The sequence below is a fragment of the Patella vulgata genome, chromosome 6 (genome assembly GCF_932274485.2).
Source record: "Patella vulgata chromosome 6, xgPatVulg1.2, whole genome shotgun sequence".
Taxonomy (NCBI): Eukaryota; Metazoa; Mollusca; class Gastropoda; family Patellidae; genus Patella; species Patella vulgata.
In genome coordinates, this window is record NC_065884.2 from 74,162,252 (window position 1) to 74,184,603 (window position 22,352).

A 22,352-nucleotide genomic window follows, 5' to 3' on the forward strand; every position below is an offset into this window, starting at 1 on the left:
AGAGAGAAATGAGGTTTAACGTCCACTCGATACAAACTAGGTCATTTCGGGACTAAAGGGAGATGAAGAGAGGGAGAGTTTATTTTTTTATGTAGCTCACGAGAAGTGTCTTAAGATGTGAGGGAAAACTAGGTGACCCGGACGAAACCCACGAGTTTAGGATGGCGACCCTACTCCTTGTCACTCAAGTTAATGACAGACATAATATTAAAAGTTCTAAGATGTACCGGGTTTGATACCGATGTTAGTTCCTCGGAATATTTATGTCGGATTTCTCCGTCTCTAAGAGAAAAGTAAATGAAATGGGGTTTAACGTTCTACTATTCTGTTCCTACTAGGCTTATGGATACAGGCAAACACCATGCGCTGTGTCTACTCCTATGTACAATTCTAACTGCCAAGGGATCTTTGAATTACACGCCAATATGTACACGGGACCCTTTTTTTAGTCCTATCCGAATGACTATACGGTGTCAATAGATTATGCAACATTTGGTTTTAGGAGAAAAAAAAGAAAAACACCCCGAAAATGAATCGCAGGAATGTTCTAAAATATCCGTCAAACCGTAGCTTTAAATGGGAAACCCGATGTCCCACATGTGACAAGTGATAATATATATTCCATCCTCGATACGGAACTAGGTTCAAGTCGTGACACACAATGTGTTCAGTTCCCCGGTTCCACTGTTACAGAGAAAAGGTCACGAACTGGAGAGGTCAACTTGACGGAAGTTAACAGCGGAAAAACACAGGACATGTGGAAACGATCGTATTATAGAATTTATTTGTGTGAACATATGTTCTGTATCTGAATCTAATTCTCTCTACAAGAACTCAAGTTGCTGTCTTTCTTTGTACAAACATCGACACCACAGACAGAGAGACATGTTGGATTTCTAAAGAACAAAGGAATCATTATTTTGGGATAATATTTAATTAAAAGGTAGGAGTGTAGTTTTATAAGTTGGTCGGTTATTATTATTATAAAGTAAATTGTTGTTTTATATAAACTGAATTATTATTAAACAACCAGTTTATTATTAGTATAAAGTAAATTGTTATTAATTAAAACAACCAACTTATTAGTATAAAGTAAATTGTTGTTAATTAAAACAACCAGTTTATTATTATTATTATAATTATAAAGTAAACTGTTGTTAATTAAAACAATCAGCTGGACCTCCTGTTTTAACCTGTTTTTTTTATGACAAAGGAAGAAGATGACCCGCCCTCTCTTCTCACTACAGCGATTTTATAAGTGTGTTTTAAACTGACTTTTTGATATACAAGAACTTTTTATTTTGTTGTTTTTTTTATCAATCTTAAGGTGACTTTTGATATACACGGACGTTTTTATTTTGTATTTTTACCAATTTTCAACCCATTAAGTGTAAATAATAAAATTAAATCAACCATTCTATAATATCATATTTAATGTATTGGATGTTAAATCAACCTGTCTATAATATCATATTTAATGTATTGGATGTTAAATCAACCATTCTATAATATCATATTTAACGTATTGGATGTTAAATCAACCTGTCCATAATATCATATTTAACGTATTGGATGTTAAATCAACCTGTCCATAATATCATATTTAACGTATTGGATAATTACTGATATTAATGACAGCCACCGTGGTTCAGTTAGTAAGGTGTGTTCACTATCCAGAGTAAGGTGAAAGTTTACTGTCCAGGCGGTCTCACGGTTCGATATCTCTATGCATGTTGGTCTAGCGACAGCTCTCCCGAATTTTCAAGCGTGCATTTCCTTGTCAGTGGTGCAAGACGGAGCCCCGGACAGGGACAGAGTCTAGTCGTTCGGGTGGAACGAAAAACAACCCATTTGTTGTATAATTACTAAAAATAAATATAGTTTAACCGTGATAGACAAACAATATTTTAACCGTTGAATATTGAAAATAAGTTTTATCCGTCCATTTCAAATAGAATTTGCACCCAACCAATTATTTAATAAAACGGGATTCGCCCCATAAAGCCTGTAATTTATACAATTCTCTTCAATTTATTATTAAAATAAATTTATTTATTTATTTATTTTTCATATATTCGTAGAGTTGGGCAAAATGTCTATCATTGCACTCTGTATGATGCCCGTCTTCACTAGACCAAGGGTTTCCGATAACAGAAACAAATAAAGTTATCACCTACCAGTACAAGTTTTAGACATGAATTAAAATGGGGTTTAACGTCCTACTATTCTGCTCCAATAAGAAATGGGGTTTAAAGCCCTAATGGTCTACTCCAAATGGGCTAATGAAGACGGACATACGCCATACAGTGTGCTATGAGGGCAATTTTGCCCAGACAGAGGCGCTTTGGCATACTCTTTTTCAAATTCCAACTGCCAAGGGATCTTTTACGTTCACGGGACCTCGCAAGTTTTAAATAGTAATAATTAGCGCCATGCAGAAGTAGAAACCTATCATTTTGTAATCATCTCTTTTAATTACTTATTGAGTTGTTGCCCTTGTTCAGTTTTTATCTTCTTGTAAATGCTACCATTACCTATAAACAAACGACTTTAGGGACTGGACTACACGGACGACTTTGTTACTGTGGTTCTGTCAACCTGTTGTTTAATTTATAAATATTATTATGTATTAATACGTTTTGTATATTTCAGACGATGATTGGGTTGTACTCGGCCACCATATTGTTGGTGGTGACGTGTCTGTATCCTAGCAACTGTCAGACACCTGACAACATCTGTCAATCATCAGCATATCGTAATCTACCAACAGGACTTCAGAATGAACATCAGTGTATGGTCCTAGAACGTTTACAACGTGACATGCAGAACGAAAAATTAACAAGAGACAGGCAATTCAACAGTATCCTTACGTACGTAATTCTATTCCATTCAATAAAAAGAAAGGGAAATGGGGTTTACCGTCCACTCAATAAAGGAGACATGGTTCAATTTTACTGGGTCATTTTAATTTTCTTTCAATAATTCAGCAGTTGGAGGAAACCGGAGGACCCGGACAAAACCCTCAAGATTGGGCACACGAACCCACTCCCTGTCACGTACAAGTATGAGATACAAACCTCACGTGATTCAATGACAGACCCTATGGCCTAATTCGCAATTATTAGACCACTTTGGGAGCTAATAAAGAAAGTGCATCTAGACGTTCTGATGTTAAAAACAAGATACCCACTCTTGATAGTTGAGATATGGAGAAAAATAGGCGGGATTGTGCTGTCAGGTTAAAATCCCCCTTCCATCTCATTTTTCTTTGCCCCATAAGAACGACTCGATCTTATTTCGTGCCATGCACCACTAACACTGGAAACACCCGTGAAACACCAGGATGAAACCGGAGTCCTCCAGCACAGTTAGTGATCCAGCACCATATTCGCCGATCCACCGTGGTCCCTCTTCTTTCTAATACCTTATTTACACAGAACCACTGTGGTCCCTCTTCTTTCTTATACCTTATTTACACCTAACCACTGTGGCCCCCTTCTTTCTAATACCTTATTTACACCGACCACCGTGGCCCCCCTTCTTTCTAATACCTTATTTACACCTAACCACTGTGGTCCCTCTTCTTTCTTATACCTTATTTACACCTAACCATTGTGGCCCCCTTCTTTCTAATACCTTATTTACACCTAACCACTGTGGTCCCTCTTCTTTCTAATACCTTATTTACACCTAACCACTGTGGTCCCTCTTCTTTCTAATACCTTATTTACACCTAACCACTGTGGCCCCCTTCTTTCTAATACCTTATTTACACCTAACCACTGTGGTCCCTCTTCTTTCTAATACCTTATTTACACCTAACCACTGTGGGCCCTCTTCTTTCTTATACCTAATTATTTACACCTAACCACTGTGGTCCCTCTTCTTTCTAATACCTTATTTACACCTAACCACCGTGGTTCCTCTTCTTTCTAATACCTTATTTACACCTAACCACTGTGGTCCCTCTTCTTTCTAATACCTTATTTACACCTAACCACTGTGGTCCCTCTTCTTTCTTATACCTTATTTACACCTAACCACTGTGGTCCCTCTTCTTTCTAATACACCCGACCACTGTGGCCCCCTTCTTTCTAATACCTTATTTACACCTAACCACTGTGGTCCCTCTTCTTTCTAATACACCCGACCACTGTGGCCCCCTTCTTTCTAATACCTTATTTACACCTAACCACCGTGGTTCCTCTTCTTTCTAATACCTTATTTACACCTAACCACTGTGGCCCCCTTCTTTCTAATACCTTATTTACACCTAACCACTGTGGTCCCTCTTCTTTCTTATACCTTATTTACACCTAACCACTGTGGTCCCTCTTCTTTCTTATACCTTATTTACACCTAACCACTCTGGTCCCTCTTCTTTCTTATACCTTATTTACACCTAACCACTGTGGTCCCTCTTCTTTCTAATACCTTATTTACACCGAATGTTTAATTTATATGAATTATTAGCTCGACATGTGTTATCTTGTTATTTAGGAAGTTGTCTCGACTTGATATTAAAATGCAAGCTGGATTTCATCGTGTTAAAGATATACCGAGTGCCAACAGAGCGAGAGGATTCCCAGCTCTTAAAGATATAACAGTGGCAAGAAGTAAGTTTTACCTTTTATTGAACATTTTAAACAAAGAACCATTAATCAACCTTAAATCATACTGATTGTAAAAGATGCGTTTGATTTACAAATCAATAGGGTTCTTCCTGTCAATATGACAGACAAACAATTTCAGACTGATTGGATCGGAACTGATGCCTCGACGGTGCTAAGTTCGTAATAATGGGAAATGTCCCTAAAAAGTTATTTAAAATCATCGAAATCCGTATATAAATAGTAGGTCTAACAAAGACATAGTTTATACTTTGTTGGTGAGAAGCAAACTCAGCTCAATGAATATGGCGCCGGCGTACTAACAAGAGGTCCCGAGTTCGATCCCAGTGTCGATAACGACAGTTATAAAAGTGTCTAGTCTTACGGAAAATACGAAACAAAACGAGGTCCATCTATATACTCGTTGGTGGAGTGCACGTAAAAGAACCCCTTGACATTAGGATACAGAGGAAGAGTAGGCAACCCACGGCATAGCGTATGATAGACTTCATTATCCCCTGTATAGTATATGACAGACTTCATTATCCCACTGCATAGTGTATGACAGACTTCATTATCCCACTGCATAGTGTATGACAGACTTCATTGGGTTTTTATTTGATGTCATTTGTTTGTTTCAGATTGTTACGAACTGAAAATGAGTGGTCTCAATCTTAGTGGAGTTTATCCTCTTAAACTTCCCAGTGGATACGTTGTTAATGTTTGGTGCGACATGGAAATGCAGGGTGGTGGATGGACCGTCATTCAGCGACGTTTTGACGGATCAGTGAACTTTACGCGAGGATGGGACGATTACGCTTTTGGATTCGGAAACGTGAATTCCGAGTTTTGGTTGGGTAATGAGAATATATATTACATGTTACGCAACACGAATTACACGCTACGGATTGACCTCCTGGACTGGGAGGATCAGCACGCATGGGCACAGTATGATTATTTTAAAGTGGCGAGTGAAGAGAATAAATACAAGCTGACGGTCAATGGATTCTCGGGGACGGCCGGAGATTCCCTCGCCTATCACAATAATATGTTCTTCAGTACCATGGATCGCGATCACGACAAATGGTACGCTAGTTGCTCCCATAAAGATCGGTCCGGTTGGTGGTTTAATGCCTGCAGTTACGCGTCCCTTAATGGAATATTTCACCCCAACGGAGAACAGAATATCACACCAGATGGCGTTATTACTGGCATCACGTGGTTCGAATGGAAACAGAACCTCGCGTATTCGATGAAGCGCGTGGAGATGAAGATCAAACCGAGGGTAGCCTTAATGGCGGAAGCAGAAGGCCTCATCGGTGGATATGACTGATTTTAACAGTTTGTATTTCTGAACGAATATACCGACATTTATTCGTAGATAACTTTCTTGTGTTTACTAAAATGCTAAAGTATATGAAAATGATTTCTGTTCACAGAAGAGTTTCTTATGTATAAATTCATGTCATTATATAATTGCAGGTGATTTATTTTATTTATCTTAAACACGTCCTGTCACGACATAGTCGGGGCAACAGAGCACACACACACAACAAGGATGTGAACAAAGCCCGGGGTGTGCGTGTGAGTGTGTGGGATGGGGAGGGGGTCAACGGTCAACGTTTTGTCCGGCGTGAGATCTTGGGGATTACTAGAATTTGATATTCACTTGATTTGATATTTGTTTATTTCTTGCAATGTCTATGTTCTGTCTTGTCCGCAGGTTTATCTTGTAGATTTTGTTTTGCGTGTAGGGCATGTAGGGCTGTTCCTACTATTAACTGTTTAATTGTGCAATGCGAGAGGGGGATTTTGCTGGGACAGTGGCGTTTACGCATACTTTTCTTCGAACTCCAAATGTCAACTGCTCTTTTATGTGATAATATTTGTACCGTGCGGTAAGGACGGCCAGCCCTCGATAAACTACTAGAAGGTTTTATTACCCAACAAATACCTTCTCGAAGTATGTAATAAAATCTAATCGGGTGTATGAGTATATTATTATACTCTTTTTCGTTTCATTTATAAATTATCATTAGCATATTCCCACGGCCGTGGTGGGTTTTAGTACCGACACTTGGTCGCAGTTATGCCGTGAGTTGAGATTGTATTAGTAGAAGAAAGTAAGCCCTCGTTTTTGAAGGTCTTTGCTCAATCTGTTTTACAGAGGTAATGCGAAAACTGGTCCGGGAAGAATGATGCCTTTCACTTATTTTTTATACGCTTTACGTCAAATCAATAATATGTCACGCGAGCTTCAGATATAAAACGTTCAAAGGACTGTTGAATTATTAGATAATTAGTATTTCCAGAGAAAGTATTGCCCCCCCCCCCCACGACATAATAAGCATACTATGTCCCTTGCACGACATCCCACAAATTAGTAACCACGTACTCGTGGAAGAGACCATTGCCTCATGTTGATTGGATATAGTAATATAATGCTATGTAACCAGTTATGGATTCAGACAGATTAATTACTATAATTGCTATAATAGTTAATACATAATGCAAAATGTGTCACAAGTTATTGCTATTTTAACATTGTTCATGAATCAAGGCTTGTTTGAATCGAGCAAATATTGACTGAGCTATATCCGTATGAAGGTGCCCAAGGCAGAAAAGGAAGTTTTGAGAAAAAGACATTCAAAGATGTCGATATGTTCCAAAACAAGATAATATTATTTGTTATTTTGTGGTTAAATATTTCTTTCTACAGCTTTTCAGGGGTGCCGAAAACGAAAATCTTAGTATAAGGTCGATCCGACAATATGTCACTAAAATGACGCATTTGTCAGTTTCACCAGTTATGTGTTTATTAATGTTATTTTATAGGTTTTAAGGGGTGCCGAATATGACAATTCTAGTATTAGGAGTCATAAACATTTACACAAGACAAACCCACGGACAAGACACACAATATAAGCCCACGCGGACATTTCAAAAAATAAACAGAAACGTATAAGGGGCCAGCCGCAATCGTCCACTGCGCGATCTCTTATCAGTAGGTCATATTTTATTGCTTGTATCCTAATATCGAAATTTATTCAAGTTAGATAATGGTTCGGCTCTGTAACGAATCTAGAAAAATCTAGTTTTTGTTTTAGGATGTATTAGATTATTTAACATTTAAAGATGCATTATACAAGAGATAAATCTGTAACTACCAGGTATTTTTAAAGATGCATTATACAAGAGATAAATCTGAAACTGTCAGGTATTTTTCCTGGCTTAAAATGTTATATTAATATTATTTAGATATTTATTCACATGGCAAGCCAATAATCAACTCTCTCTAGACCATCGGATGATTCAGATATTGACTGGATTGTACATATGTGGTGTGCTGTATGATTGTATATCTGGGACGCCTGGCTTGTTCATTCCCATGGTGTCTCCAGATCTTATATATACTTCGTGGGGAATCTTATTTGTCTAATTCGGTGGCGATGTATGAATTTCATGACTGGGGTTGCAAGTTCGATTGGGGGTGTATGGAGAGGACGGCTTCTTCTCTTTGAGAAAACTCCTAAGTTCAACCCGGACTAGGTTATAGTCGCGTAACGCAACTTGGGTGTAAATATGTGACGTATACTGATGTTCAGTAACAACTGATTTAAATTGTATCAGTTTAGCTATTAAAAGAGACAATGGAGGCGATGTTTACCCTTAATAGAACATCTGATACCATTTATCATGCGTATTGGGAGTTTATAAAGATTACAGTTAGTATTTTAATCTATAAAAACCACACAATAGAAACTTAAAGTCGTATGGAACATATCTTCTAGACCGATATTAGGAACTGCATTCCGTTAGTGTTTATCTTCCATTTCCATCGATGGTGATATCGCAGACAAGTTGTCTTATTTTATTATGCTTAACGTATGCGCAGGCAGGGGACTTCCTGTGGGAGGAAAGCGGAGTACCGGGAGTAAACCCACGAGGTTCAGAAGGCTCCATATCCTTAAGCCACGGACGCTTACACCAGAGTTCGAACCCACGACCAGAAGTCAGAGGTGACAGGGAGCTCGAAGCGCAACACTCGAGACCACTTGGTCATCTCAACCCCACGTAAAGTGGCCTGGTTTCCATCCCATTCTTGTACTTGACGAGGAGTATGGTTGTCTACCTACACGCAAGCGAATGATTGAAATAAAATTCTATCGTGTGGTAGTCCCACAATTACATACCTACATACTGGCTTCAGCTGACTTCAGTATTGAAATAAAATGAGTCGACCTGCGCCCCTCTAAGGGCTCAAAGCAACAAGTTCCAGTCAGTTGAATCCAGTTGCACAATTCGACATAAGCCCGGATTAAAGATTTCATTATTATCTGTTGATTTAATGACTTCATCATTTCACATCTTAGAACGCGAACGTCAACCTATTTTCTATCCATGAACATCGAGGTCAAGACGGTACCTAACCTGAGTTTAGTTAATCATCTACATTGATATCTAAAGAACACATTCAGCTCCCGCCTTGTTTAAATTTAAATAAGGAAAATGACTATACTATTTAGCTCAGCGCAACTTTAATATCATTTAAGAAATGTTACAGAGAAACAAATATGATTATCTGAAACTTTCCATTTGAGGAGTCTAAAAATAGACGATGACGTAATGACTATACACAAAAGACAAACAACTATTATACGCGTTATGGATAGATCGTTTGATATTTATAATTAATAGATTACAAATTTCACGAAAACCAACATGCCCGAGTTCATTCAAAATAAATATTGCCTTGTAGTTGAATGATTGGCAGCGTCCCGTTATGAAGTGGGTATTTTTAAGTATAGCATATGTACCGGATGCAAACAATTTGGTTTGAAAGTGTGTCATGCGCGTCTCAGATAATGTATACTGTGCCCTTAACCGCTATTATATAATGAATGAAATGAAACGGGGTTTAACGTTCTACGTTTCTGTACCAACCGGGATAACGAAGACAGGTATACGACATACAGTAAGCTGTGAGGGGAATTTTTTCAGGTCAACGGCGCTATAGGACCTCGTGTTTCGAATTCCAACTGTCAACGGTTCTTTTACGTCCATGCCAACTAGTACACTAGACGCTGTCGTTTCCAGCATCCCTCCACGTCTGACAATGGAAAACCATGCTTAAACATTCCATATGTCAAGGGTTCTTTTACGTGCATGCCAAAGATTACACGGGATTTTTCGTACCATCCGAACAACTAGAAGTATTTAATATATAATTCCTTACAATGATGAGTCGATGGATTGGCGAGTACCTGTGGAAAAGACCACTCAGAAAACTCGATCAAGTGTATCATGTACGCCGTATGTGCTAAAACAATCGGAAATCGGGCTGAACATCATGTGAGGGATTTATATACATGTACCTTGAAAACTACACTATTTTGAAACACGAATCTCTAAAAGAAATACCGAACCAAAATGTTTTGTCAGTTCAAGATTTAAAACGATTTGGTGAATTGAACATTTCGCAACATTCAGCATCCTTTGTGGACGATGTAAACACCTAAAAGTGTTGGGTAAATCTAGTCAGTTGAACATTTCGCTATATTCAGCATCCTTCGTGGACGATGTAAACACCTATATTCAGCATCCTTTCTGGACGATGTAAACACCTAAAAGTGTTGGGTAAATCTTTTCATGATCTTTTTTTTAATCCGATTGAACCCAAGCCACTCGATTACCTGATTTGAAAGAAATGTGAGAATATTTTAGCGCTGTTTACGCCGTGAAAATTTAGATATTGTGTGAAAAATACAACTAATGATCATAAATATGCTATTTAAAATGTTTTTATTTCAATCCGATATTACCCTATACGTTTATATCTTCCTTTGATTTAATGACATTGGATATCTTGTCCCAGAAAGCAATACTTAACGGATGCTGCAGATCAACATATAGAATGTTGTCCTCGGTGACAGCTTCAAGCAGAAAATCAAGATTAGCCGTTAGATGTATCTGATGATCGATTAAAACGATTAATCTCTGGGGTGTTGTCAGTGTTATTGATGATAAACAGTTACACATGGCAAAATAGGCTAGATCACTTCTCAAAAAATCTTCGGTTAAGATTAAAACAATCTTCCAACTGTCACGTATAGCTTCCAACAGGTCATCGGCTCGGGAACCACCAGGTAGGTGATCTCTATCACGAAGGTTTAGTTTGATTCCACGATTTGTTTCCAGTTCATTTCTCAGTTCATTACAAACCCAACCGGAGATAGAGTCTGTGTATATTATAAATGCGTCATACACAAAATCATCTCTTTTCTTTGGGTAAATATTTTTTCCAATCATCCTTAAAAGCAGTAATTTCAGTTTCATTTTGTTTTTGGTGAAAACAAAGGCTACTATGAGAGTAAGAACAACGATGGCGAATTCCCCAATAGCTATATTCAGCCAAGAGGACGAAACACATTTTCGGTTGAAGGATGTCCATTGGTTATAAACGGCTTTAGTCGAGGTGGGTATTCCTGATGATTCTACACAAGAATAACTGATGCGATCTAAATTAACACGAGTTTCTTCTAACCATAACAAAAATGGAATCGCCTCACAGGTACAAATAAATGTGTTCCCCCAAAGATATAACTGTAACTTCTTGTTGTTTTCGCTAGTTTTCTCTAACATGTCTCTAGTTTGATGGTTTAAGGTAGTTATTTCATTATCGGTAAGATACAAAGCGTTCAGCTTAACCAACTGGGTTACGTCTGGTATAGTTATAAGGTTATTATTGGCTAAATTAAGTACTTTCAATGTAACCATTGAGTTAAATAAACCGTTAGGTAAATACACAAGACCGTTTCTAGACAGATCCAGATTTTCCAACTTTTTCAGAGAACCAAAGAATCTGCGACCATTCTTAGCAAGGAAATCATTATCCAACAGAGCGTTACTCACATGCAATGTCTTAAGATTTGGAAACTCATCAAGAAATTCCACATTTATGATGCTTAAGGAATTTCCACTTACATCCAAAATTTCCAAATTACCAAGTCCAAATACTTTACGTTTCATATTGTACAGTCCACAATAAGACATATTCAAATATTTTAAATTATTCGCCAAAAAAAACACTACATTAACCTTCAATTCTCCAATTTCATGTGGTAATCCAGCCATGTTTAAACGTCTCAATTTGCTGGAGATATAGATTGGTATTGGTTCTGGAAAATTACGATGTGCATCAGATGGTGTTGCCCGGATTATATATTTGTTGAAAGAGAATTTCATTTGATCTGATAAGTCTGCGTCTTCCAGCATAGACGTGGCGAAAAAGAGAAAGGGGGCACGATGCAAACTTATTGTTCCTGTGATGCGATTAGCTGAAAAATTATATCGTCTTATACATCTGGTCAAGGGTGGATAGGGTGGGGTAAACAAAACATCAAGATCTATAAGGTTAATCAGGTTTTGACTCAAGTCAAGTTTCTCCAAGCATATCTTGGACAGTGATTGTAGATCTAATCTTCTATTAAATCCGATGTAGGGTAAAAATGTTATAATTCGATTAATACTGATCTCAGTCATATTCTTATATTCAAACACACGAAGAGCTTGAATCAAGCGAGAAAAATTACCATTCTTCATAGTTATATTATTGAGCAACAATGTTTTCAAGTTGGGAAATGGCAGAAGAAAGTCTTCCTCGAAACTTTTAATTATGCAGCTATTTAGCTGAAGTAGCTGAACAGGGATATTAGAAAAAGCCTTAAATGATGTGTTTGTTAATAAGGACAGTTCACAATTTAACCATTGCCCGTGTTTCCAGGTTCCACCAACGATGAGTTCCTTAAGCTCGGTTAGATTAGAAAATCCAGAATGAAAATCGGAACTCATGTCGATATTTAAATGTGTTAGTTTTGTTAGGGATCCTAGGACTCGATCTGGTATAATAAATTGACGGTTTGGAAAACGTGAAATATCAGACCTGAGGCTTAAATTCGTCAAGGATTGGAGTGGGGAGAACACTTCCAAAGGCATAGAGATGTCTGTATAATTCAAATTGTGTCCATTGAATTCTAAAACTAATAATGAATCAAGTCTATGAAATGAGAATTCTTGTAAAGTATCAATAGGATTAAAGCTGAGATCAAGATAACGTAGTTGAGTCAGATATTTGAAATCATTATTATACAGAGTTTTAATGTTGTTAAAGGTTAGATCTAGGGTTGTGGTGTTGTCGGGAAGATCTTCTGGAACTCTTGAAGTTTTAATGTGGGAACAGTTGGCGTGAAGTCCACCGTATTGTGCGTCCACTGTTTCAAGACATTTTTTGTTGGCTCCTACTGTTGATAAGGTGAAGGATGAACCCAGTATTATTCCAAGTATGTGATAAACCATATTTCCTTGTCTGTGTATATGTACCTTAAATCAGAGTAATGAGAGTGGCTTTGGTTATTAATCTGCATTGAATGACAAAGTCCTCCCCTGTAAACAGAATAGAATAGTGATGATCCACATTCTCAATCTAATTAATGGAATGATTTGGGGTTTAAATTAATGTTTCACCAACACAATATTTCGGTAATTCTTGTCAAGGATTTAGTGTGCCAGGTTGATCTCGGCCTCCAGGGGGCCAAGGAACCGTTTGATACCAATGTTGTACTGAAGCATGTACCGAGGTATGCATTTAAGATGGATTTGGCGTGGCCAACAAATGGTGATCTTTCACCTTTTGAGAAGTGGGCTAAGCCCTATAATTGACTAATCAGAAGGATTGGTGTTGCCCCCGGGGGATCCAAATCAAAGTTTGAAAGTGAATTGGGCATCAAGTGACTTTTGACCTACCCAGAAGTGGGTTAATTCCCAACATTGGTGACTCAGAATGATTTATATTGCCCAAGGATGGTACAGGGAACCGCTAGATACCCATTTTATACTTGTACTGAAGGTGGATTGGGCGTTGTCGACTAATGATTACTTTTGAGCTACGCAGAAACAGGTTAATTGCCTTTATTGAAATTGAGAATAATTGAAGTTGCCCAAGCGGTCCAAAGGAACAGTTTGATATTATTTGAGTGCTTGTACTGAAGGCATGTACTGACATATGCATATAAAGTGGTTTGGGCGTGGCCGATCAATGGTGGCCTATTCAGACGCGGGGTAATTCCCGAAATTGTCCGCTCAGAAGGATTCAAATTGCCCTAGGGCATCCAAATGAACAGTTTGATACCCATTTTGTGCTTGTACTGAGATTTGCATTTAAGGTAGATTGGGCTTGGCGACCAATGTGATCTTTGACCTACTCAGAGAGATTTATATATGCATTGGGGATCCCATTGAGCATTTTGACACTTTTACCAGATTCCACCAAATAAACTAAATGGAATTTTTCCGTCCACATTGACCACACTTCATATTGTTTATATTTTCCTGTCTCGAAATAATCACCATATGTTTGGCGCAATATAGCCCAGTTGGAGCTGACATGCCATAAAACATTTGTTTATATTTTGTATAGGTTATAAAATCATTGCTATATTTGTTTTCTCATGGGATGAAAAAATCAAAATAAAATACCTAGCAAACGTTTGTTTATTATTTTTGCCTACGCCAATTTGTCTATTGTTTCTATAGCTATAAAAGAAACTGTTGATAAACTAGTATTTGACTCACCTGTTCTGTTGAAAGTAAATTCTATATTTTTTAACTGGAAATTGAAACCACTGTCATTGTTCTATTACATAGACGCTAATGTCTAGAAATATAGACCACCTTGCAACTTCATTATAAATGTTCCATACCATGTGAATAAATAACATCTCCGGCAGAAAAACATATTTAAAAATTTTAAGAAACGACATAAACTGATGTATACGAACGAGATAATTACGTTTGACGGAAATGCACACTTTACCATATATATATATATATATATATATACTACTCATTACAGATGACACGACGACTTCCTGTATATTATTTAGAATTGTATTGAAAATGATTAAACAATTTTACATTCATAAAGAAAGACATGGTTGTGATATAGCAGTTTTTAATATCCATTGTCCATTGTTGAAATACGGAAAGTCTTGTCAACTCCATCTGTTCTCTGGTTACATGTGTATTGCAAGGGAGAGGGGGGGGGTACAGTGACGTTTATGTCTACCAGGCCCTCTTCAGTTTATAAATATTATTTTACCTGCATGCAAGTGTGTAAAACTGTTAGACTTTTCTTGTCAGCCCTGTAGGCTCCAACCGTTGTAAGTGAGAACCGGACTTGTAAAATCTCTTAGAATGTTCTCGACTCACTTCGGGATTCGAGCCCTGGGCCTGGGCACTATAGTCAAGGGGGTAGTGTCCGTCTATAAGACTTTCAAAATCGATTAGAATGCATTTTGCCATTTTTCAGATTCCTTTCGCCGCTTGAATGTGACAAGGAGTAGCCCCCCCCCCCCCCACACACACACTATTACAGACCCCTATGCACAAGCCAATTATTAAAATGAAATTGGATCATATGGTAGTCCCGATATGACCTACTTTTTGTTGAGTGGACGTTACCTCTCTCGCTCTGTCTGTCTGTCTCTGTCTCTCTTTTTCATTATTCCTTTAGAATGAGATGCTATTTTAACAAACCCGGTGTCATCTTTAGCTTGCAAGTGTGGAACGCTGTGACCAATATGACATGCTATTACGTCATTATGCCAAAGTTCGACAATGGTTAATCAAATCTGCTATTTGATACAAGTGATCTCAATCCGCTGGTGTTTACTTAATGCCTAACAGTAATTACTATTATTACAAACCCAATCGACTTCTGCTGCAGCTATACATAATTGAGCGTTTAACAGCAAATACACAACGGGTCAGCGTACCAGAAAAGGATTCATTTAATGCCATTACCCAATTAATACAGCTGTTCTTATTTGACTAGTCTATGTAATGTCCTCGAGAATATAAATGGCTATATATGGATTGATTCAGGTCAGTAATTCGTCCCACAATGACTTCAATCATGTTAAATCCATTACATTTGTTGGTCTATTTGGGCAACCATCCACATTTTTTAGAGCAGTCAGACGGGCGTGGCCCCATTTTTTCCGGTCAGATTTTACATTTTAAGATTCAGATATAACACCACAACATTTCAAAACTATTTCTGATCGTGTTGTGGGCGTGGCAGATCGGGCAGATTTTAAGTGGTCAGATTAGGGATATGCCCCACCGAAACCTATCAGATTTGATATTTCTAGAACCGGCTGGTACATAACTAACATTTGGCACCAATTTCAACTATATTACTTACTAGCAGGATACCCCGCTTCGCTCGGGGGTCATAACTCCGAAACCGGAAGTGATAGACTAACGCCACCTAGCCTATGTTACTCCCCGGTCCGAGCTACCCCTATACCCCAAATTTCAGACTCGGGGCAGACCTAGTGTAGCCGCCAACCCCGAACAGACAGACAAACGACAGTCACAAATATATATATAGATATATAGATGAGGCAAATTTTGACCCCGTCAGCACTTTTTAAGGCAGTCAGAAAAGGGCATAACCCCACTTTTTCCGGTCAGATTTATATTTTTTATATTCATACATTGTATGGCAACATTTTAGAAATAATTCTGATCATATTACTTATGAGGCAAACTTAAGTCTTTTTGGCCATATTTATCTGCCCCTCCCAGTCAAATGCCCCGCTGAAACCTCTAGACGGAGAGAAATACAAAAAACTACCGAGAACAAATTGCAAAAGAATTTCTTTTACTAGAATCTAGTAAAGGGATGTCTAAAGGACTCCCAACTCAAAATTGTCAGCTGAAACCCTGTAGCGTTTTTCATAATTAGCATAAATCCAAGATGGCCGCCAATTGGACTTTCTGGCCTCCATATCTTGGAAACGGCTCGTTTTAGAGCAATAAATGTATTATCATTAGATACAACAGTGATATCAACGAATCGGAAAATAAAATTATCACCACGCCAGCATGTTATGGTGTGACGCCCTGACGTCATGTCGCCACACTGCCGTTATTTTGACGTCAAAACACTGCTTTGATACCGAATAAGCGGGTTTGAGGTGAGTTCTGGACCCGTATACAAAGGTTTTCTGAAATTTGAATAAAAATACTTAATTATTCCACTTAACTAACTGTGTTACCTTAAATCAGTATTCAAAGGCTGTATGTTACATTTCCTTGGCTATGTGAAAAACTTAAATTTACACTTAAATTATGGAATACCTGCAACTGCCAAAAATCACGAATTTCTAACTTCTCACGCAAGTTATGTCCAGTTAAAAGCACCACTATAGTCATACTAAACTAGTAGATTTTTATAGAAAATTCAATTTCAATAGATTTCAATTGCAGTTATGAAATAGTGGTAGTATAATGGCGGATATTGTAAACTTTATTATTTTAAAAATGTATAACGAATATAAAACAACATCTTAGCAACTATACACAGGGACTTTTGGCTTTAAAGTTAGGCTGAAAACATCATTCAATGCTATTTATCAATTTATCATTTGAAAAAATTTATAGAAATTCTGTCGGTGCCTACTCTTTAGAATCCCAATCGCCTTACTCGTAAGACTTGGTATATTTTGAATTTGCCCTACCAGTAGCTGCCAATTAGTATGGTCAGACCTTCTATTACTTATGGGGCAGTTTTTTCGTCACTGGCTCTATATGTAAAATACCCCCCCCCCCCCAATGGTAGGGTACTATCATGTCAACCTGTCGAATTTCGAACACAAATAAAGCTGTCTCTATTTCTTTTATTTATGCGATATATTTTTGTTTTTCAGAATTTTGTAGAAGTATATGATCTTGATAAGGATCCCCATGAGTTTGAAAATATAGCAGGGATAGAAACTAATGCTCGCCCGGTCGCCCATGGCGAGTAAAAGTCAGTACGGGCGAATGAAATTCAAAATCAATTAGCCCGTGTGGCGACCGTTGTAATAATTGATAATTTGTACTTAATGAACACTGTCATGAAACTAACTTCCGAAAATCGTCGCCATTACTATTTACGTGTTTTTAATCTTTGGCTGTTCCATTTCGCCATATCGGTATGAAATCTGAGCAAGCGAGCTTGCTGATTGGTTGAAATTGTATGATAACGAGGGAGGGTACGGAACAACCTCTGTTTACACCTCAATGAATTCTGAAGCGAAAGTCGATATAATTGAATCACATTTCAGGTTAATTATCATAAATCGCCTAACATAATCGTTGATATATATACATGAAGCAATTTAGCGAAGAACATGGATGTTAAAAGGTTTTATAACAGCGATATATTATTGGGCTAGTAATGGACAATTTACCGATGGGTTGCATGTGGGCTTTTGGTCACCATGTAACGAATGAACATTAGTGTAAAGGGTTAATAAATGGGTCAATGAAGATTCGTCTGCTACAGCTATGGTTATGGAGTTTATATATACAAGATTTGGTATACATATTAAATCATTTAATTTCTGTTCTTTTAAAGAAAAATATAAGTACTGGAATTGATGTTGTAACATTGTAATAAAAAGTTTGAAAATATTTACAATTTTATCTGTCTTTAGAAACATATTTCTGTGTCTAATTATAGCTAGTCTTGTAAAGGGTAGTAGTAAAATTAAAATATTATTATTTTTATTACCCTTAATAACGCGAACATCAAACAACAATATTTTATTTAAATAGATAATGTTAAATCCTTCAGGGTAACAATTAATAAATATAGATATTAAATTCTTAATAAATTCTGAAACTTTTGGACAATTAGGAAATAAATGCTGCACTCGCTAACCATTCGGGAAAACAGATCATTTGAAGAGCTCCTACGACAGTTCAGGTGTAACTGTAAAACTGGGTGTCACTGTGGCACTGACTCGGTGAACTTGTAAAAACCATCGACAGGACTACAATGATATACTTGTGGTGAGTGTAAAGGATATCATAGCTGTAGCAACTCCGACATGAGTTTTTTTTTAGACAACTCTGGTGAGGAAGCTTTGATAACTTGTTTGTTTCCATCAGGGCTATGTGACCCCCCCCCCCCCCCCAACACACACACACACACACACCATCACACACACACCGACACACACACACTCTATACATTATATTAGTTCAAAATGGCAGGTAAACAGTAGATATCTACAGGTACACAGTAGATATATACAGGTACACAGTAGATATATACAGGCACTCAGTAGATATATAATACAGGTACCCAGTAGCCTACTGGTATATATATTTCTATATACAGGTACTCCGTAGCCTATTGGTTCATAGGTTGTTTATTTCTAGGTTTGTACAAATATATATATATATATATATATAGCAGGTCCTATACATACAATAATGTAATGAATAGCTGACATATTAACAATTATTATGGTAGCATGATTATCTTGTCAAAACTTCAAACACTCATAACTTAGAATAAATCAAGTTGACTGAAATCTACTATATTCTTTTTTCATTATCTAATTTTGAATTATTATTGCAAAAACTACCAGATCAAGGTAGTTATTAGAATATGTCTTGTCTAGCCAATCAGGAGCTGTTATGTCTTGTCCAGCCAATCAAGGGCTGTTATGTCTTGTTTAGCCAATCAGGAGCTGTTATGTCTTGTCTAGCCAATCAGGAGCTGTTATGTCTTGAGCAAAAATGTAATTAACCAATAACAATGACATTTAAAAGCTAGGCTTCAAGCAGAACAGGAAATTGGAAGTAGTCCAAATTGGAACAAAAATAAAAATGTAATTTGAATAAGATTAGAAAATGTTAGAATGCTTTGGCAACTGTTACTGAATCTGTAGAAAATGAAGGGGCCACCATAAATACATAAATACGATACACCATAAATAAGATTTGATGAATCGAGTTACGTAATTCATTCTATGAATTTCATTCTTCATTTGTTCAAGTGACGTGATACTCGTGACTATCACTTACCACTACAAATTCGCTTAAACTATAGACAAGATTAACCAGGCACTTTAAGAGCCAGTTTGTATTTCTTCGAAAGGATGCCACAAAAATTCAAAGAGATTTTCACCCCAAATTAACCACTTTTATTCACTTAAATATATCTGGAACTGCTCCTTCAAATGAGTGATGAATAATGTGAAATATTTACATGTGAATACATCAAGTCCTAAAAATGTTTGTACAAATAGAGCACCCTGTCCATAAATAAATAGACATCTTCCACCATGTTGAACACATCTCAGTTATAAAATCATCAGGTTTAGTTTACTTTTATACATAGGACTAGTCCATTGATTTAATATATTAAATACAGGATCAGGACCAGAATAAAATACTCAGTGCCATGGAAATACAACAAACAGCTACATATGGACTTTTTCTTTCACCTGAAAAACACAGTAAAATATCTTGATTATGTAATATAAACACAGTAAAATATCTTTATTATGTAAAATAATTTAATACCGGAAATGAAAATGGGGTTTAACATCCGACTAGGCTAATGTATATATACGCCATTCAGTATGCGTTTGTGTCTACTCTTCATCAAATTCTAACTTTCATGGGTTCTTTAACATGCACAACTGGTCTTCAGGGTTTTCACACCATCCAAACAACTAGATGTTGTTTTCTTGTGTCGTCCACAAGTTCTTCCTAGTATTAATGATTATTATACAAAGTGCAAATCAAGAGTCACTTAATTAATAGAGCATCCATAAGATTTCTTAATGTGATCAGACTCTGCAGTAAAGATAGGTTTTAAAGTCCACTCGACACAAACTAGGTCATTTCGGGACTAACATATGGTTCAATTTTATTTCAATGATTCGCTTGCACAGAGAGGCTTTGAGCTGTGGGAGGAAACCGGTAACAACCCAAAAGGATGAACAGACGTCCTTACTCCTTGTCACATACATATGCAAGTGTGGGTCTGTAAACACTGTTTTGGCATATTTTACTGGGTTAAACAAAAACATCACACCGACATATTGGGATATGTACAGGTTTTATGCAGATAGAATCTTAACTAATCCTAACTCTTTTTAAAAATCTAACACTTTAACACATAAACCCAGTTGGGCAAACTTGTAATGTAATGACTGACAACGGTAAAAATTCGATCTAATATCCTAATAATTGTTGTAAATAAATAGGGCCTACTATGTAAATTTTTTTTTTTGAGGAGGGGGGTGTCCAAGTTTATTCAGTCCCCCCCCCCCCCCCAAACACCCCCTTCCCCCTATTGACAGTAACAGATGAAAATAAATTGTTGTCTTCATAGCTTTAAAGTTAAACACTGTGGACTATGGATGGGTTGAGGGTGACAGAAATAGAGAGAGAGAGAGAGATGTAGACATGGATGGATTGAGGGTGACAACAATAGACATAGAAGATGGATTGGTTGAGGGTGACAACAATAGACATGTAGACGATGGACCTGTTGAGAGTGATGACAATTAACATAGATTTCAATATAGAGACTTACCTATTCTTGCAAATTTCCAAAATATTCCTAGAAAACTGAAATAAGAAAAGGATGATGCCTACAATGATTTTAAAGCATTCATGTAAAAAGTCCAGTAAGTAAACACTTATAAACAAATAAAAAAAATATTATTAAATTTGCAAGAGAGAGAAATGGTGTTTAAGGTCCACTCACATAAACTAGGTCATTTCGGGACCAACATATGGTTCAATTTTATTTCAATAGTTCGCTTGCGCGTAGCGGTCTTTAGCAGTGGGAGGAAACTGGAGGACTCGCAGAAAACCCACGAGGTTAGACAGGTGACCCTACTCCTTGAACAACACCGAAGAATCGAAAACATTCGGCCATCCAACTCCCCTATAAACATTGTAAAGTTACTGAGGAAATGAGGTCCTACTGTTCCACTCCTAATGGGCTAATGAAGACAGACAGGCATACGCCATACTGTGTGTCATGAGGAAAATTTTGCTGGGACAGCGGCACTACAGCTTACTCTTATTTCAATTTTCCAACTGTCAAGGGTTCTTTTTTTTACATGCACGCCAGTGTGTACATGAAACCTCCGAGGTCCCATCCGAACAACTATACGTTGCCCACTGTCTTACATCACTGATAATAGATCTATTGAGAGTACTCACCCTATTTTATTTCTATCAATTATACTAGGTATAATAGATCTCAGGTAAGTACAGGTACATATCAATAATAATAAAACCGTTAATAAACTCTGGAAATTAAACAAGGCTGACTGAAAAAAAAGAAAAAAAGAAAAGATTCACTGATCAGTAGAATATTTTGAGTCACTTGTATACAAATACTTTATTAAGGTACACCTGTTAGCGACATCTGTAATGGATACCTGTCAGGTATATATATAATAACATATAATAACTTGTGACAATGTCTGTGACAGGTGTGCTGTATGTCCAGGTATTGTTATAATCATGCAATGTGCCATGTGTTAAATTGTTCCAGGACAGCGGTGCTATGATTTGTATCTGTCAAATTTCAAATGATCTTTATGTGCTACCATATTGTTCCATCTGAACGACTCGACGGTTGTTCTTACCAAACATTTTTATCCTGCAACACAAGCTGGGGATCTTTCACCAGTAACAACTAAATATACATTAGTAGACTAAACTTTTGGTATGTGTAGGATTTACACTGCTGGGAGATAAAAGATACATAGGGTACATACGATATACACTGCTAGGGGATATACGATACGTAGAAATGGTAAGTAGACCAACATATCAGCGACAGAGGGGTGGGGGGGGCAAGCTCTGGTGGTC

The 22,352-nt window shown here is 37.2% G+C and overlaps 2 protein-coding genes and 1 long non-coding RNA gene across 3 annotated transcripts; 1 reads left to right on the forward strand and 2 right to left on the reverse strand.

Moving 5' to 3' along the window:
- The first annotated feature begins 783 nt into the window (after positions 1–783).
- Positions 784–6,086, forward strand: LOC126825362 (fibrinogen-like protein 1). Its single transcript, XM_050554965.2, has 4 exons — positions 784–943; positions 2,653–2,870; positions 4,501–4,616; positions 5,252–6,086. The coding sequence occupies exons 2-4, from the start codon at positions 2,656–2,658 to the stop codon at positions 5,941–5,943; spliced, it is 1,023 nt and encodes a 340-aa protein (XP_050410922.1). The 5' UTR covers positions 784–943; positions 2,653–2,655; the 3' UTR covers positions 5,944–6,086.
- A 4,330-nt stretch (positions 6,087–10,416) lies between these two features.
- LOC126825235 (toll-like receptor 4) lies at positions 10,417–12,590 on the reverse strand. The gene has a single exon (XM_050554801.2). The coding sequence runs from the start codon at positions 12,459–12,461 to the stop codon at positions 10,434–10,436; it is 2,028 nt and encodes a 675-aa protein (XP_050410758.2). The 5' UTR covers positions 12,462–12,590; the 3' UTR covers positions 10,417–10,433.
- An 8,465-nt stretch (positions 12,591–21,055) lies between these two features.
- Positions 21,056–21,798, reverse strand: LOC126825370 (uncharacterized). The gene is made up of 2 exons (XR_008788413.1): positions 21,696–21,798; positions 21,056–21,092 (listed from the first exon to the last, which is right to left on the reverse strand). It is a non-coding gene; the product is annotated as an uncharacterized LOC126825370 (long non-coding RNA).
- Between the last annotated feature and the right edge of the window lie 554 nt (positions 21,799–22,352).